The 19,743-nt window shown below is 43.0% G+C and overlaps 1 protein-coding gene across 12 annotated transcripts in view; it reads left to right on the forward strand.

Annotated features, from left to right (window-relative positions):
* Positions 1 to 759: 759 nt before the first annotated feature.
* Positions 760 to 19,743, forward strand: part of LOC139376619 (calcium/calmodulin-dependent protein kinase type II subunit gamma-like) — a 40,399-nt gene continuing 21,415 nt past the window's right edge. For 6 of the 12 annotated variants that reach the window (XM_071119405.1, XM_071119400.1, XM_071119408.1 and 3 more), the window contains exons 1-6: positions 822 to 988; positions 4,239 to 4,333; positions 7,690 to 7,749; positions 17,795 to 17,849; positions 17,930 to 17,995; positions 18,776 to 18,848. In XM_071119405.1, coding sequence (XP_070975506.1) covers positions 921 to 988; positions 4,239 to 4,333; positions 7,690 to 7,749; positions 17,795 to 17,849; positions 17,930 to 17,995; positions 18,776 to 18,848 — 417 coding nt within the window. In that variant the 5' untranslated portion in view covers positions 822 to 920. Of the gene's footprint in view, positions 989 to 4,238; positions 4,334 to 7,689; positions 7,750 to 17,794; positions 17,850 to 17,929; positions 17,996 to 18,775; positions 18,849 to 19,743 lie in introns of all 12 variants that reach the window. The other 6 variants (XM_071119399.1, XM_071119406.1, XM_071119402.1 and 3 more) reach the window with 5 other exon arrangements.

Genomic DNA, 19,743 nt, shown 5'->3' on the forward strand with positions numbered 1-19,743 from the left:
AATTACTGTAAAAATGCCAGTTGCCTGCCTGTAAGTTACTGTAAAAACAACAATAAAAAATATTAGTGAGTATTGGACACCATAAAATACAGTATGTAACATACTGTACCTATTTCACAGTAATTTACAGGCAACTGGCTGCCTATAAGTTACTGTAACAAGAACAGGAAAGGATTTACAGTGCATGTAATTATTTTATGGGTAGACATTCACCGGGACTTGGGAAAAATATTTGGTAAAGACATCCATCTGCAAGTTTATGATGTTCTTTTTATGTTTGATAATCCAAGATTCTTCACTAAAGAACAGCATGTAATTCATTTGTTTAATACTTGCTAAATATTACATCTATAAAATGAAATTAAGAACACTATCAGTCAATATTTTTAAAGGTTTGAATTAAATTACTTTGCCACATTGAATAATAAGGTCAGTAAGAAAAATAATGTTGTTGATACTCTTAAGCTTTTCAAATGTTGGTTCTTTGAATGTAAAACTGTGTTCTTGTGTTTATCGGTTTGTGATGTTTTGTGTTCATTTTTAAGGATGTATAGATTTTTTTAACATTTGAATCCTTCAAATTTTGTACTGAGTGTACGAAATATTAAGAACACCTTCCTTATATTGGGTTGCACCCAAATCAAGGCGGGAGGGGAGGGGTTGTTATGTCTTCAAACGTTTTGCTAGAGCTCGCGAACCGCTGAATCACCGAATACTGCCCCACTCTGATTTACATGACTCCGCTCAAAAACCCTGCTCACATCTCGCGTGGTTCTGTCTCTGGCAACCCCTCCCTTCTCGCTCTCTCTCTCTTCCAGCCTGTCAGTGCCGTAGCTAGTACAGGAGGGTGACAGTCCTCCCCTAGACCCAGCCTGCCGTACCCTGACCGAGGCTTGGAGACCCTTCCCCCCCGCTCAGCCATGGCTACTACTATCGTTACATCCACACGCTTTACAGATGAATACCAACTCTACGAGGAGCTTGGGAAGTAAGCGACTGTCGCCGTTTGTTAACGTTAGCTTGCTAATGCACAGTGCCTTGCTCTCTGTCTTTCCTTCTCCCCACCCCCGTATGCTAACTTTCTCCTTCTTTAGCCAGCTAGCTAGCTGCGATAGCTTGACCCTATTGTGTTTTGCTGGTTGTTGACAGAAGGTAGCTAGCTTGCGTGTCGTAGGTTAGGGACAGAGTTTACAATGTATGTATTTCATGCACTTTGTGTGTATATGCGATAGCACAGCTAGCTAACAATGTAACGTTGGTGTGTCAACGCCTTGTCTTTTGGTCTGCTGAAAATTGCCAGGCAGGAAGCGTTTGAGCGAAAACACTGACATTTGCTGGCACGGCACGTTGCGTTAGCAGCCTGTTTGACTGTGCTGAATGTTAACATGTATGATTACTAGCTGTCTGTGGCTGTACAATATTAGGTAATTTGTCTAAACTGCGGTTTTAGCTAGCTGTGTATAAGTCTGCATCTGATGTGTCGAACATAGATCTATAGTTATAGCCCACACGGACTCCTCCGAAAGCGATATTGTTGGCACATTATGTAAAACCCTGCACCCCTTCATACAGCAGCCGTAAATATAAATGCCATAAGTAGCATTATAAGCCTCCTAACACACTCTGTCGCTGTGGCTTAAAAGTGCAAGGGTGAGCGTGATGCGGTTTCTCAGAATCTCGATGGCTTTTTTTTCTGAGAGAACCGGGACGTTTTATTATTATTATGGGCATCTGTCGGTGGCTCGATCCTCTCGACTGATGATGGTTGTTTTGTATTCCTATCTCTTTAGCCCCAGACCCTGGCTATAGTCGCAGTGTCTGGGCGTCTCCGGCATTCTATTGATCCATGATTGGTTTATCAGTTCACACACCTGGGCCGCGTTGAGTAGTTCAACGTTGTGGAACGTTCAGATAGCAGTGTATGTAGAACAGTTGCTTCTCTGACACGTATGCTACTCTTATCATGATCAACATAAACAGTCTAGCCATCTAGGAAGAACAACCAGAGTTGGCCACACTGCCATAAAGCCCCAGACCTCTTGGTACATACTATTATAATATAGCTATAAACATATGCCACTTAAGAGATTTGATCTACAGGTACTGCGCACATACATTTCTTATCGGTGTCCCTAGTGGGAATCAAACCCACATCTGGTGTTATGTTCATCATGCTGTACTAACTGAGCTACCCAGATACTGTAGCACTAACACAGGTAGATACTGGGCTACAGAGTGGCTGTTTCCAGTGAGAGCTGGGAGAGTAGTTAAACCTGCTTCTGTTTGTCCTCTAATTTAGGTGTGGCCAACCCTCCTGGAGGGCTACTGGCTTGGGTCTGCAGGGTTTAACCTGGTTCCAGCTCTGCTCTAACACACCTGCTACATTTTTAACTAGCTTGTATCCTAATCAAGACTGAGCTGCTGTGTGATAGAGCAGGGTTGGAGCAAAAGCATGCTCACCCAGTAGCACTCCAGGAGAGAGTTGGCCATCCTTGCTCTGTTGTCAAGTTAGGAGACACCTACTCTTTCAAGGGTTTTTCTTAATTTTTTTTTGAACGATTTTCTACATTGTAGAGTAATAGTAAAGATGTCAACTATGAAATAACACATGGACTCATGTGGTAACCAAAAGTGTTAAACAAATCAAAATATTTTATATTTGAGATTCTTCAAAGTACCCTTCGATGACAGCTTTGCACGCTCTTGGCATTCTCTCAAACAGCTTAATGAAGAATGCTTTTCCAACCGTCTTGAAGGTGTTCCCACAAATGCTTCTCCTTCCCTCTGTGGTCCAACTCATCCCAAACCATCTCAATTGGGTTGAGGTCAGGTCATTGTGGAGGACAGGTCATCTGAAACATCATCGTCACTCTTTCTTGGTTATATATCCCGTACATAGCCTGGAGGTGTCATTATCCTGTTGAAAAACAAGTGATGGTCACACTAAGTGCAAAACAGATGGGTTGGCGTATTGCTGTAGACATGCTGGTTAAGTGTGCCTTGAATAAAATAAAAAAATCACTGACAGTGTCACCAGCAAAGCACCCCCACACCATCATGTGCTTCACGGTGGGAACCACGCATGCAGAGATCATCCGTTCACCGACCCTGCGTCTCACAGACATTGTGGTTGGAACCAAAAATCTGAAGACAGATTTCCACCGGTGTAATGTTCATTGCTCATGTTTCTTGGCCTTGACCCAAGCAAGTCTCTTCTTCTTATTGATGTCCTTTAGTAGTGGTTTCTTTGTAGCAATTCGACCATGAAGACCTGATTCACGCAGTCTCCTCTGAACAGTTGATATTGAGATGTCTGTTACTTGAACTCTGAACTCTGATTTGGGCTGAAATTTCTGAGGTACGGTTAACTAATGAACATATCCTCTGCAGCAGAGGTACCTCGGGTTCTTCCTTTCCTGTGGCAGTCCTCATGAGAGCCAGTTTCATCATAGCGCTTGATGTTTTTTGCGACTGCACTTGAAGAAACTTTCAACGTTTTTAATTTTCCGTCTTGATTGAACTTCATATCTTAAAGTAATGATGGACTGTTCTGCCATACTGGTCTGCACTACTACTGGTTTTCTCTACTAGGCCTACCTAGTAGTTAGTTGATTTATTGACTAATCTAATTCCATTAATTAAACAAAGTCCTCTTGCTCACCAGGGATGTGTTCATTAGGGAACAAAGTATCAAACTTTTTGCAATGGGAAACAAATGTATTTTCTTATTGGAGTAGATCCGATAGTAGCCTACCTTTTCGGTTCAATCTATTTTTGGAATATGTTCTTGTGCCGACTGAACATGACCTCGGCGTCGTAGATCTGGATCAGTACCTGATTAGATGGGAAGGAACAACCAGCAGTGTTGTAGACCTGTATTTGAGAGCGAGCTCTGCAATCTCGGCGTCCAAACCTGTTCCTGGAGAGCTACCTTCCTGTATGTTTTCGTTCCAACCCCAGTTGTAACTAACCTGGTTCAGCTTATCAACCAGCTAATTATTAGAATCTGTTGTGCTAGATTAGGGTTGGCGTGAAAATACCGAATGGTAGCTCTCCAGGAACATGGTTGGAGAGCCCTGCAGTACACTGTCAATTTCATTTGTATGGCTCCTTGCTGTGTATCAGTGTTGAGTGCCAACCCCTCTGTGTGTGTTTGTTTGTGTGTTTGCCTGGGCGTTAGTATACTAAATGTCAACCCCCCCCGACCCAGAACTGATCATTGCTTGCCTTGTTTTCAGGGGAGCGTTTTCAGTGGTCCGCAGATGTGTGAAGAAATCATCAGGTCAGGAGTTTGCTGCCAAAATTATCAACACCAAGAAACTCTCAGCCAGAGGTAACACACACACACACACACACACACAGCGGTCAGTGGTAGATTTGTGGGGAGGGGTGCGATGTTCATCCCTGTGAGCTGTCAGTGATCTGCTGTACAAATTGGTGACTGTCAGATGTCTTCAGTTGACCATGAGTAGCTAATGTGTCATGTTTGTGTAATCTCTTGTGACAAATGTTATCATACATTCTAACTTTGATAAAATAGTCTGCTCAATACTCAAGATTTTGCTTCTGAGATTGTGTGGGGGGAGGGAGGGGGTGGTAGGTTATGTGGGAACTATGTTTACCAAGGAGGCCGAGCTCCACTGTGGGCTGTAGGCATACGGGGTCACGACTTTTCTAAGCATACAGACTCTCTCTCACACACACACATAGACAGTGTGTCTGGGGACTGTGTGCTGCCTCAGCTCAGAGCTGCCCTCCTCTGCAGTCAACACGCATTCTCGCTCGCCCGTTCTTTTTTTTTTTCTGTTCAGTTTGAGCAGTCCTGGCTTTTTGCTCGATACCCCTCCTGCTCTCTCTCACTTCCTCCCACCCGTCAGTAGCTAGCGGATTGGTCAGTATCGAGGCTAATCCAGTTAGCCCCTGATGAGATATATATTTAGTCTAAGAACCCACGGATCATACACACCTCCCTGTTAGCCCCTTCGTTCTCTGTGCCTGCGTGTGTGTTAATAGTGTCACATTAGGGAAGGTATTTGGTATTCTGAAACAATCTGGTCATGGTAGCAGTGAAATGATAAGCTTTGTACAGAATTTAAATGTGTGTGTGTCAGGATGGGAGGGACTCAGACAGTCTTGCAGTGATCTGTGTCTAGAGACGGAGAGGAAAGGTGGAGGGAGATGCAGACAGAGAGTGTAGGGAGGAGGAGGAAAAGTGAGAAGGGAAAATTTTAGAGATTATAGCCATAGATGGTTGGGTTGTTTAGCAACAAAACCGATGCGTGCGCAACCCTTGGGGGAAAACAGATGGGGTAGGCTTAGAATCAAAGGATTGTTGACAACATGTCAACTATTTCCTCTCAATGAATATTGGAAACGTGAATACGCTTTCACAATGAGCCCTTGTCTCTCAAATACATCATTACAGTTCTTGGTTAGCTAGCTAGTGAATTTGAGCCATATTAGCGTAGACGTGACATGAGTCAAAACAAGACATGTAATCAATAACAAGATACGACGAGCTACCCAAGATTCACCACGTCAGCTTCTTGCCGTCGTTGCTAGCTATCTGACCGTTCAGAATCATAACGCACAGCCTAGTGCCTGTGCGTTGCGCGGCCATCGTTTTTGTGACGACGTCAGGCAACCCGTCTATACGTAGTGTGTGTACACCGGTGGCAGTGTGCCTGGTAGGATTTAAGGATTTAAGTGTCGTTTTTAGCACCATTGGGCCTGTTTGACCTAGCGCACTGCCCCATGGGTAATAAGTCTCTTAAAGCTCCGCTAAACACTGTCATAATCTGAGGCGGGCTAGTGGTGTGTGTGTGTGTGTGTGTGTGTGTGTGTTTTGCCTCTCCTTCTCTCCCTGATGTAACATGGCTATAGGCCCGCCTCCCGGTGGAGCAGATGGCCAATTAGAGAACAGCAGGAAGTGCCAGTAATGAGTTAACCCTGCAGCACTCTCTGTCCCATCTACTACCGCCATACACACATGCATTGTGCACGCCCATACACAGACATGCACACATCAAGAAATAATCGAAAGAATCAGCAAAAGCTGTAGTATGCCGTGCTGAACACGCACCACACATGCAATGGGAAGTTGTGATCCTTTTTTCTAGGGCTGGGTGGTAAACTGTAAACTATATCCCGCTATTCATTCATTCATTCACAGACCAGATTGGAGTTTTACTTTACCGTCTACAATAGTTTTTTAATGTTTCATATTTTACGTTACATTAAATAATTCACTAATGACTCTAAAAGAGGACAGAAGATTGTCGCCAGTTAAAAAAACTTTAAAAAAAAACTGCTTACAACTGAGGGCTGCTAGCTAACACAAGTTAACAACTTCTGGAGGGCAAGCGTGCCAAATGGATCCCAGAAAATCGTCTGACTACCCCTAGTGACAGAAGTAAGAAGTGAAGTTGAAGCAAAAATGCCTTCTGAGGAGAATAATTATTCTGTCAAATAGAGGCATACAAAGACAAAAGAAGAACCTGACGGTGTGTAAATGTTAACAAATTAGTGCAGCAAATGAAGACATTTATTGAAATGCTTGAAGTGAATGCTGGAATTTAAAAAACCATTGGTTCAGTACCAGAGTTTGAGTCGTCTCCAAAAGAGGATTTTGATTCCTATGCAATGTTCTGCAAATAGGAGTACTTCACTGTCAGTTTTGTCCTATTTGTTTTTGGTTGAACAGTATAATGCAGTCAGAATGGAGAAAGCCCATTAACCACTTAGAATGAATTTGTTACCATGCAATACCCATATTCAGAAACACCAAATACCGTCAAAAATGAGAAACGCAGTGATGATATTTTGGCAATTACGCCCAGCCCTTACCTCTTTTCACAAATGAAAAGTTCATATAATTATTTCTTGCTCTCTATGCGCCAGTAGTGAATTGAGACAAGTTTCTGTACTTTTTCCCTTTGCAGAAGGGGGAGAGAGAGAGTCTATAGCCTACATGGGGAGGAGAAAAGGGAGAGGGGTAGTGGGAAAGATGGTAGGGGAGAGAGGCAATCAGGAATGGAAGAAGGCAGAGCAGTGATGGGGGAGGTGGAAGGCTTAAGGAATAGTAGGGGGGGGCGGAAAGGTGGGGGAACTGTGTGTTTGGCTGTAAGGCTGGTTAGCAGCAGTATAGGAGTGCCGCATTTGTTTGGCTGAAATGTATAATGTGAAGAGAAAGCAGGATGGGTGTGCATTGCAGTGTCTGTGCGTGGGTCTAATGTGTGTTTGTTTGTTAGACAGGGTTTCAGATGAAATTGGCAGTTCTTGAGTTTAAGATATTCAGTGTTGCAGTATCAAATACTCAGATTTAATTAATGCAAATAAGTGCTGTGTCTGTGCATGCTCTCCTTCTGTTTTGGAGCCCTGTAGCAGTCACACTTCTGACTCACTCTCTATGCTAGGTTTACCCCAGATTACCTCTGACCTCTCGCAACCTCCTTGCTAACAGTGACGACGAGGGGCGTGGGTGTGTGTGTTCCAATTTCATCATGTTTCCCCTGCTAGACAAAGTGCTGGCATAGCAATGTTCCACAGCTGGAGCTTCCAAAAAATTGGAGTCACCTCCACAAACAATCACACCTTACACACATACATACACACGACTGTATATTAGAGAATCTTTCTTTTACGTGAAATAAGATTCCCTAACTAAGTTTTTTTTGGTCTTCTCCACAGATCACCAGAAGCTGGATCGAGAGGCTCGCATCTGCCGTCTTCTCAAACACTCCAACATAGGTTTGTCGTCTCTATCTCTCTACACTCTTATTTTATTTTTGAATTATACCCCTTTTTCTCCCCAATTTCGTGAGTTGAAATTCATGCGTCCTCCGATACACAACCCAACCAAGCCGCACTGCTTCTTAACACAGCGCACATCCAACCCGGAAGCCAGGCACACCAATGTTTCGGAGGAAACACTGTGCACCTGGCAACCTTGGCTGGCGCGCACTGCGCCCGGCCCGCCACAAGAGTCGCTGGTGCGCGATGAGACAAGGATATCCCTACCGGCCAAGCCCTCCCTAACTCGGACGACGCTAGGCCATTTGTGTGTCGCCCCACGGACCTCCCGGTCACGGCCGGTTAGAGTCTCTGGTGGCACAGCTGGCGCTGCAGTACAGCGCCTTTAACCACTGCGCCACCCGGGAGGCCCCTCTCTACACTCTTAAAGGTGCTAAAAGTAGAACCATATAGGGTTCTTTGACTTCCTCATAAGATAAAATATTTTTGGTACTTGGTAGAACCGTTTACATAGTGTTCTACCCCTCTATGAAGGGTTCTACAGAGAACTTTCAGCTTATCTTTCACAGTAAAGTCTTTATGACATTACATATAATATAAGGCTGTTCTTTGAAGGCCAAGTTATACCCTAACACGGTGGTCTGAAGCTCCTGGTTTATAGGCCACATCAGGCCTGCAAGTCACGTCATGCTGGCTTGCAAAGTGATGTGTAATTCCAAATTGGAATCCAGCCAAAGTAAGGATATCCAACAAGTGGAACTTTTTAAATGTAGAGTCAGCGATATTATGTAGATGCACAAAGTAAGCCAACATTGTGGGCCAATTTCTGCAACGACTGAAAGCGTTGGAGTGCGATGCTAATCTCCTCCACTTGCTCAAATACTGTGTTTGACTGTGAGAGCGAAGTCTTGCATCTTGCGCATCGCAATAATGTTTTGCTGACTACCTTTAATCACCCGCAACCTGCATTCAGAATGACTGCCAGAGGGCAGATTGATTACTGAGACTACCTAAATCATCTAAACTGGAACAACTGTCTCAGTAACGGGTTTAATAAATAAAATTGCTAACAGATTGGATTAGAAAAAATCTATGTTATTGATCTTTGTGTTTCATAAGATGACTCAACCAATAAATGTACATGCAAAAAAAAAGATATTGAAAGAAACAATTCTGAAAATCAACCTGCAGTAGAGCATGCTGGGTAATATGATAATGCATGTGGTTTTGAGTGTATTACTCAATTCAGAGTATGGATGTTACCCGTTAATCCATTAGTCGCTTAAAACACATTTGACCAGTCATGCTTATCAGTCTATAGGTTCATTTTGCATAATTTTGTGGAATAAAATTGCTGCTTGTGTATTTTTGAAACCGACTTTTATAAGCCTAGTCATTGCGCAGCCAGTAACAATTCTAAATGCAATCGTGTGTTAACGTTGGTGGCCACCAATTTTAAAAGGAGCTATTTTTATTTCTCAATCTCCGCTCGTAATTAAGGCGCGCCTCCCATTCGCCATATGGGTGTGTAGGCTATAGTCTGCCTACTGTTTACTATCAGCGTGTCAACCACCACTTTACAATGTGAGCTAGAGACAGTATAATTGTTTGAAACGTGAACAGTTGACTTTACTTCAAATAATGGGGCATGTCTTGTCTTTGCTTCAGAGTAGCCTGGCCAAAATCCAACTAGAAATGTGGAGGCAATTATTTTATCAAGACTTCCTCCAGCCATTAACCAGCGTTTCTCTCCTTTTCTATTGGTTTTCATATCAACTTTCTTTCATTGTCCAGAAGCCAAAGGCACAATCCTTGTCATATCAGCAACACATCCTAGTTGCTGCGATTCGATTCCCTGTCTTTAGAAGTTTCTAACAGAGATTTATCTCTCACAACTGCTCGCATTAGGTGTGCTGTTTATTTTTTTTATTTAACCTTTATTTAACCAGGTAGGCTAGTTGAGAACAAGTTCTCATTTGCAACTGCGACCTATGCTATAAAGCATAGCAGTGTGAACAGACAAGAGTTACACATGGAGTAAACAATTAACAAGTCAATAACACAGTAGAAAAAAATAGTCTATATACATTGTGTGCAAATGCATGAGGAGGTAGGCGAATAATTACAATTTTGCTGATTAACACTGGAGTGATAAATGATCAGATTGTCATGTACAGGTAGAGATATTGGTGTGCAAAAGAGCAGAAAAGTAAATATAAACAGTATGGGGATGAGGTAGGTAAAATTGGGTGGGCTATTTACAGATAGACTATGTACAGCTGCAGCAATCGGTTAGCTGCTCAGATAGCAGATGTTTGAAGTTGGTGAGGGAGATAAAAGTCTCCAACTTCAGCGATTTTTGCAATTCGTTCCAGTCACAGGCAGCAGAGAACTGGAAGGAAAGGCGGCCAAATGAGGTGTTAGCTTTAGGGATGACGGCGCGTGCGACGGGTGGGTGTTGCCATCGTGACCAGTGAACTGAGATAAGGCGGAGCTTTACCTAGCATGGACGTAGATGACCTGGAGCCAGTGGGTCTAGCGACGAATGTGTAGCGAGGGCCAGCCGACTAGAGCATACAGGTCGCAGTGGTGGGTGGTATAAGGTGCTTTAGTAACAAAACGGATGGCACTGTGATAAACTGGATCCAGTTTGCTGAGTAGAGTATTGGAAGCTATTTTGTAGATGACATCGCCGAAGTCGAGGATCGGTAGGATAGTCAGTTTTACTAGGGTAAGTTTGGCGGCGTGAGTGAAGGAGGCTTTGTTGCGGTATAGAAAGCTGATTCTAGATTTGATTTTAGATTGGAGATGTTTGATATGAGTCTGGAAGGAGAGTTTACAGTCTAGCCAGACACCTAGGTACTTATAGATGTCCACATATTCTAGGTCGGAACCATCCAGGGTGGTGATGCTAGTCGGGCGTGCGGGTGCAGGCAGCGAACGGTTGAAAAGCATGCATTTGGTTTTACTAGCGTTTTAAGAGCAGTTGGAGGCCACAGAAGGAGTGTTGTATGGCATTGAAGCTCGTTTGGAGGTTAGATAGCACAGTGTCCAAGGACGGGCCGGAAGTATACAGAATGGTGTCGTCTGCGTAGAGGTGGATCAGGGAATCGCCCGCAGCAAGAGCAACGTCATTGATATATACAGAGAAAAGAGTCGGCCCGAGAATTGAACCCTGTGGCACCCCCACAGAGACTGCCAGAGGACCGGACAGCATGCCCTCCGATTTGACACACTGAACTCTGTCTGCAAAGTAGTTGGTGAACCAGGCAAGGCAGTCATCAGAAAAACCGAGGCTACTGAGTCTGCCGATAAGAACATGGTGATTGACAGAGTCGAAAGCCTTGGCAAGGTCGATGAAGACTGCTGCACAGTACTGTCTTTTATCGATGGCGGTTATGATATCGTTTAGTACCTTGAGCGTGGCTGAGGTGCACCCGTGACCGGCTCGGAAACCAGATTGCACAGCGGAGAAGGTACGGTGGGATTCGAGATGGTCAGTGACCTGTTTGTTGACTTGGCTTTCGAAGACCTTAGATAGGCAGGGCAGGATGGATATAGGGCTGTAACAGTTTGGGTCCAGGGTGTCTCCCCCTTTGAAGAGGGGGATGACTGCTGCACCTTTCCAATCCTTGGGGATCTCAGACGATACGAAAGAGAGGTTGAACAGGCTGGTAATAGGGGTTGTGACAATGGTGGCGGATAATTTCAGAAATAGAGGGTCCAGATTGTCAAGCCCAGCTGATTTGTACGGGTCCAGGTTTTGCAGCTCTTTCAGAACATCTGCTATCTGGATTTGGGTAAAGGAGAACCTGGAGAGGCTTGGGCGAGTAGCTGCGGGGGGGAGCTGTTGGCCGAGGTTGGAGTAGCCAGGAGGAAGGAATGGCCAGCCGTTAAGAAATGCTTGTTGAAGTTTTCGATAATCATGGATTTATCAGTGGTGACCGTGTTACCTAGCCTCGGTGCAGTGGGCAGCTGGGAGGAGGTGCTCTTGTTCTCCATGGACTTCACAGTGTCCCAGAACTTTTTGGAGTTAGAGCTACAGGATGCAAATTTCTGCCTGAAGAAGCTGGCCTTTGTTTTCCTGGCTGACTGCGTGTATTGGTTCCTGACTTCCCTGAACAGTTGCATATCGCGGGGACTATTCGATGCTATTGCAGTCCGCAATAGAACGGTGTATAACTCGAATTGCATTTTCGCAAATGGTTAAATTACGTTTTAATTTGTTGCTTCATTACAGGAGTTGCATGTTCAATAATAGTTTCCAATAAGCTCTTAATGAAAAATGTCTGGCCCTTGTATGCATGCATGTATCAGAGAGGAAGAGGCAAGGCGAGAGGTTTCATTCCCACCAAAATAAGCCCAATGCGTTTCTATGGGCTTATTTTGGGCCTAAACTTGTCGCCTGCCTTCGCCTTGTGACGACTCCCATTGTTAGTGCGGAAACATTAGCATCTCGTCATCATATACAGATCTCTGTTGATCACGTCATTTTACTATTTGAAAAAATGTGTTTGTTGACCGGTTAATGAGGGTCAGTTAGACGGCAGCAAAATGTACCAGAATTTGCATCCCTAATTCAGAGTAAAAATGTGTTACACTCAACTCTGGTTATTTACATCCACACTCTAACACCACGCAGTCACCTGAGTGTTAAATTAACTCCTGAAACGACACTAGACATGTTACACTGATAAACTGTTGGTAACACTGGCCAATTTGGTGTCTACCAAAAAATACACTTATTTATTTATTTCACCTTTATTTAACCAGGTAGGCAAGTTTAGAACAAGTTCTCATTTACAATTGCGACCTGGCTAAGATAAAGCAAAGCAGTTCGACACAACACAGAGTTACACATGGAGTAAAACAAACATACAGTCAATAATACAGTAGAAAAATAAGTCTATATACAATGTGAGCAAGTGAGGTGAGATAAGGCAGGTAAAGGCAAAAAAGGCCATGGTGGTGAAGTAAATACAATATAGCAAGTAAAACACTGGAATGGTAGATTTGCAGTGGAAGAATGTGCAAGGTAGAGAGAGAAATAATTTCTTGCAAAGGAGCTAAATAAATACAGTAGGGGGAGAGGTAGTTGTTTGGGCTAAATTATTACACTGCTGGGTCACTGACTCCCTTCTATTCTCCTACTCTCTGCTCAATAAAATTACAGTAAATATTTAAAGAGAGACATCATGACAAAGATATCAACTATGCCAGTACTGTCTGTATATGTAAAATTATTAACAGAATACCAGATATACCCATAACATAGATGTGTCAATGTTTTTAAACTACCTATCATTTTAAACTTATCAGAATACTTTGCCTCAATGATTAAACTCTAATATCAGGAGTTTAACACTAATGCTTAAGCACTATTAAAAAAAAAATATCTACAATTTAAAAAAACTGATTCCAAACGTTATGTAGAACCCTTTCTTGCCTTTCCAAGAATCATCAAATAACCCTTTCTTCCAAAAACTGTTCTTAGGATGAAAAAGGGTCTTGGTACAAACTAAAAACAAATGGTTCTATATAGTGCCAAATAAGGGTTCTTGACTTGTGACCATAGCAGAACCCTTTTTGATGCTATATGGATTTTCTTTTAAAGGTTCTATAAATAACCATGCTCATAAAGTTCTAAATGGAACCTGTATGGTGCTATAAACAACCATTTAAAAAAAAAAAGGTTCTATATGGCACCAAAAAAGGGTTCCGCTATAGTTACAACCCATACTTAGTCAAACGACCTCAATTGACCCAAGGCCATTCGTGAGTCTTTCACAAGACACCATCACATAGTCATATACAATGCATTCGTGAAGTATTCAGACCCCTTCCCCTTTTCCACATTTTGTTACGTTACAGCCTTATTCTAAAATGTATTTTATTTTTATATACACAACCCATAATGACAAAGCGAAAACCAGGTTTTTAGAAATATTTGCAAGTGTATTAAACATAAATACCTTATTTACATAAGTATTCAGACCCTTTGCTCAGAGACTCGAAATTGAGCTCAGGTGTATCCTGTTTCCATTGATCATCCTTGATTCTACAACTCGATTGAAGTCCACCTGTGGTGAATTCAATTGATTGGGCATGATTTGGAAAGGCACACACTTGTCAGTAGGCCACCGTTGACAGTAGAGGTCGACCGATTTTTCAACACCGATAGCGATTATTATTTTATTTTTTTGTAAGACTGATAATTTCAACAATGCAGAATAAACACTTATTTTAACTTAATACATCAATAAAATAAATGTAACCTCAAATAAATAATGAAACATGTTCAATTTGGTCTAAATAATGCACAAACAGTGTTGGAGAAGAAAGTAAAAGTGCAATATGTGCCATGTAAGAAAGCTAATGTTTAAGTTCCTTGCTCAGAACATGAGAACATATGAAAGTTGGTGGTTCCTTTTAACATGAGACTTGAATATTCCAAGGTAAGAGGTTTTAGGTTGTAGTTAATATAGTATTTATAGGACTATTTCCCTCTATACCATTTGTATTTCATATACCTTTGACTATTGGATGTTCTTATAAGCACTATAGTATTGCCAGTGTAACAGTATAGCTTCCGTCCCTCTCCTCGCCCCTACCTGGGCTCTAACCAGGAACACATCGACAACAGCCACACTCGAAGCATCGTTACCCATCGCCCCACAAAAGCCGCGGCCCTTGCAGAGCAAGGGGAATAACTACTCCAAGTCTCAGAGCGAGTTACGTTTGAAACGCTATTAGCGCACACCCAGCTAACTAGCTAGCCATTTCACATCGGTTACACCAGCCATTAGGCTGATAAGCTTGAAGTCATAAACAGCGCTGTGCTTGCGAAGAGCTGCTGGCAAAACGCACTAAAGTGCTGTTTGAATGAATGATTACGAGCCTGCTACTGCTCTATCAAATCAGACTTAATTATAACATAATAAGACACAGAAATACGAGCCTTTGGTCATATGGTTGAATCCGGAAACTATAATTTCGAAAACAAAACGTTTATTTCAGTGAAATACGGAACCGTTCGGTATTTTATCTAACGGGTGGCATCCCTAAGTCTAAATATTCTTGTTACGTTGCACAACCTTCAATGTTATGTCATAATTACGTAAAATTCTGGCAAATTAGTTCGCAATGAGCCAGACTGCCCAAACTGTTGCATATACCCTGACTCTGCGTGAAATGACACAATTTCACCTGGATAATATTGCCTGCTAACCTGGATTAGTAGTTGTAACTAGTGATTATGATTGATTGTTTTTTATAAGATAAGTTTAATGCTAGCTAGCAACTTACCTTGGCTTACTGCATTCGCGTAACAGGCAGTCTCCTTGTGGAGTGCAACGAGAGAGAGGCAGGTCGTTATTGCGTTGGACTAGTTAACTGTAAGGTTGCAAGATTGACAAGGTGAAAATCTGTAGTTCTGCCCCTGAACAAGGCAGTTAACCCACCGTTCCTAGGCCGTTATTGAAAATAAGAAAGTTAAGAACACAGACTTGCCTAGTTAAATAAAGGTATAAAAAAAATTACAAATCGGAAATCGGCGCCTAAAAATACCGATTTCCGATTGTTATGAACTTGAAATCGGCCCTAATTAATCGGCCATTCCGATTAATCGGTTGACCTCTAGTTGGCATGTCAAAGCAAAATTCAAGCCATGAGGTCGAAGGAATTGTCCGTAGAGCTCTGAGACAGGATTCTGTCTGCATAGATCTGGGGAACGGTATCAAAATAAATTCTGCAGGTTGAACACCGTGGCCACCAACATTCTTAAATGGAAGAAGTTTGTAACCACCAAGACTCTGCCTAGAGCTGGCTGTCTGGCCAAACTGAACAATCTGGGGTAGAAGGGCCTTGGTCAGGGAGCTGACCAAGAACCTGATGGCCACTCTGACAGAGCTCCAGAGTTCCTCTGGCGATGGGAGAACCTTCCAGAAAGACATCCATCTCAAGAACTCCGTCAATCAGCCCTTTATGGTAGGGTGACCAACACGTAAGCCACTCTTTAGCCCGCTTGGATGTTTGCCAAAAGGCATCTAAAGGACTCTGACCATGAGAAACAAGATTTTCTGGTCTGATGAAACCAAGATTGAACTCTTTGGCCTGAATGCCGAACGTCATGTCTGGAGGAATCCAGGCACCGTTCATCACCTGGCCAATACCATCCCTACGATGAAGCATGGTGAAGAATCATGCTGTGGGGATGTTTTTCAGCGGCAGGGATTGGGGGACTAGTCCGGATCGAGTGAAAGATGAACGGAGCAAATTACAGAGATCCTTGATGAAAACGTGCTCCAGAGCGCTCAGGACCTCAGACTGGGCGAAGGTTCACCTCCTAACAGGGCAACGACCCTAAGCACACAGCCAACACAATGCAGGAGTGGCTTTGGGACAAGTCTCTAATTGTCCTGAGTGGCCCAGCCAGAGCCCGAACTTGAACCCCATCGAACCTGAAAATAGCTGTGCAGTGACGCTCCCCATCCAACCTGACAGAGCTTGAGAGGATCTGCAGAGAAGAATGGGAGAAACTCCCCAAATACTGGTCTGCCAAGCATGTAGCGTCGTACCCAAGCTTCAACAAAGTACTGAGTGAAGTGTCTGAATACTTATGTAAATGTCATAGAAAAGGCTGTAATGTAAAAAAAAATATGGAAATAGTAAAGGTATTTTCGAAAACACTATGTAATAGCATAACAGATTAGTTATACTGGAATGACTCTCACTGTTGCACAAAAAAAGCTGTGCGCAAACCACGGGCCAATATATTCTCAGTCAGCGCCCCTACATTTGAATTATCACTAAAATAAAATAAAATTCTAACTGCGAAGAACCGTTGAAGGGCTTTTCGTTGTGTAGAAAACACATCGCACAGATTTGACAGTCTGACGTTCATTCGCTTGCTGACGACGCGGTGTGTTTTAGGGACCACCCGCCAGTGGGCGACTGACAGCCGCCATTTTCACCTGTGTGAGTTTCCTTTTGCGAGGATGGAGACTTCGTTTTTGATTGTACTCTCAATTTCTAAACTGTATAAACACAAGTTAATCAGGCTGCTGAGCAAATTACACTATTTTACTTCTTTGCAGTCTTCTTTTAGTGGTAATTAAAATGTAGGGGCGGTGACTCAGAATATTTTGGGCCATGCTTTGTGCACAACTCTTTTTGGGCAACTGTGAGTTGAGTCATTCCAGTTGAACTAATCTGTTATGCTATTACATACACTGCAGAACCTTATCCCTCTGCAAATAACCCTTCGGAACCCTTTTTTTCTAAGTGTCTGTCAATCTGTATGTATATACAGAGTGTATATCTCTCTGTCTGGATGTCAGCCTCTGTATTTGTTTGTCTACTGGTTTTATTTTCAAATTGAGGACTAGAAAAAGTAATCGATTTGAGGACAATAATTATTGTTAAAATCAGTTCGGGGTTAAACAAAAGATGACCAGGAGGAGAGAACAAAGGAGGTAGAGGAAGAGAACATATGAGAGCGGGTGGAGGCCTTACCAATGAGTCAATGACAATTTTGTCCTGTCTCCTTCATTTGTATCCCTCTATCATGTCTCCCTCTACCTTCTTTCTGCCTCCTTATTTATTATTATTTTATTTTTTTCTCCAGTGTCCCAGATTGCTCTGCCCCTCAGGCATGGTCTCCTTCCTTTTCTCACACTCTCCCTTTTCGTTCTCTTTTTTTTTAATATATACTTCTCCCTCTCTCACCCCCTTCTCTCATTTGGCCTATAAACTTTTGATAAAGAGAGCGGGACAGATAGAGGGGAGAGACGGAGGGGATAGTGATATGAGCACATGTACTGTATTTGCTGCAGGGTCAACCTGCTGCTTTTTGCACAGCAAAATGTACCTTTTTACATCACCTTTAACCTTGAAACCTGAACCCTTAAACAAACCATACAGTAGGTCAGATTTAGAATCACAAAACTGAGCCCTAGCCACTAGCCTGTAATATTCCACTTTTTAAAATCTCTCAATTCTTTCTCTCCCTCTTCTCCACCCTCTCTCCCTTTCTTTTCTCTAGTGAGGCTACATGACAGTATCTCAGAGGAAGGCTTTCACTACCTTGTCTTTGATCTGTAAGTATAACACACGTGTACATTTCAGGCTTGTGAATGAGCTTTATTATGTATGATAACAGTCATGTTCTCTCTTTCAGGGTGACGGGAGGAGAGTTGTTTGAGGACATCGTTGCTAGGGAGTACTACAGCGAGGCTGATGCCAGGTGGGCAATCCCTATTTACTGTTACCATGGTTACTGTGCCGCACAGCGCGGGTCAAAACCGTGGGAGAGTGGCGTGATTTCACGTGGCGTGCGCACACACACAGGCTGACTATGGGTTTCCTTGTATTCATGTCTGCTGCATTGTCATGTCTTGTTATCCCTCTCTCCTCCCTCTTCCTATATATCCTATAACCCATTCTCTTCTTCCCCTCTCATCTCTCCCTCTTTCCCTTTTGTTTCCTTCCTATTTCTACTCCCTCTCTCTTCCCTCCCTCTCACTCTCTTCTCCTCAATCTTGCTGTTAGGTGATGCTCTTTGTTGCATTAAGGGAAGTGTCCATGAAATAATTTGATTAATGCTGACCAGGGCTTTAGACACACACACACACACACACACACACACTCTACAAGCCACATGGGGTCAGCAACACGCCCTTCCCAAGACTGATTTGACCTTTCACCTCTGGGCCTCACAACCAGTCTTAACAGTATTTTTGCTAGCTGGCTTATCCATTTGGGGTACTTGGGAAGTCTCAAAAGAACATAGGCCAAGTTGGTCAAATGCTTATGAGGGGGTACTCCAGGCATAGCAAAATGTGATATGGGTACAGTAATGAAAAGTTTAAAGCAACTATTGTTATAAATCTGTCTCGTTACTTTGTCTCTTTCTTTGTCAGACCTGTTGAGCTTTCTGTACAAACCAGGCATGTGTTTAGTGATGAAAAGATGACTGATTGTTTTCTCATTTTCTCACGCTCAACCCCCTTCTCTCCCTCTCCAGTCAGTGTATCAACCAGATCTTGGAGAGTGTCCAACATATCCACCAGCATGACATCGTCCACAGGGACCTCAAGGTGTGTGTGTGTTTCTCTGTGGTGTGCGTGTGTGTTGCTTTAACTACCACACACACCTCTGTTCGTGGCCATGGCAACGCACTGCTCTCATCTCCCTTTTTATCCCCCTCTCTCTCTCTCCACTCGCTCCCCTCCCTTTCACAAAGGCCCGCTCTCTCTCTCTGTTGACCTCTTTAGCCCTCGTCTTTTCTCACTGCCTCTTTTTTTCACTCTCTCTTCTGCACTAGGGGTATGAACGTTTAAAATGAAATTGGGTTAACATTAAGAAGAAATCCTTAACAAAATTACATTCACAGTGCAGTTATCACAAAACTCCCACTAACAGGTCCCCATCATCATCATAAAGGGAAAATAAGAATGTAACATACGTAATGCAACAATGCTGTAATGTTATTAGAAGTTATTTGTATTTCTTTGCTGCTTTATTAACTGGATCTCTACTGCAGGGAGAGAAGCAACTCATGCAGGGAGTGGGGTAGGGGGCAGTGTGTATCTGAAGGACAAGGGGAGCAGGGAGATGGCAACCAAGTCCACTCGCACCGGTAGACTAACTTATTGCTAGTTATTTATCTCATCTTGTTACATAGTGCCCGTCTTGACTACATCAAATCGAGAGAAGCTAGCTAACGTTAGCTTCCGACCTACTGTTAATATCAACCACTCCATTCAGATTATTAAGTAGCAGCCTACCTGTTGGCTCTTGGTGTTGTAGCTTGTCCTTCTCTTTTAGTTAACTTTTAGTTCTGTCATTACAATTCCATCTTCCATTTATTAGCCTAGATATCGCCTAATAACTTGCCACACCGAGGCACTAGCTCTGACTGTAGCCTAGTGCTGGGTTAATGACTTGTGATTGGATGATAGAAAGCGGCACTCGTGAAAAGCAAGCGCAGCA

The sequence above is a fragment of the Oncorhynchus clarkii genome, chromosome 20 (genome assembly GCF_045791955.1).
Source record: "Oncorhynchus clarkii lewisi isolate Uvic-CL-2024 chromosome 20, UVic_Ocla_1.0, whole genome shotgun sequence".
NCBI lineage: Eukaryota > Metazoa > Chordata > Actinopteri > Salmoniformes > Salmonidae > Oncorhynchus > Oncorhynchus clarkii.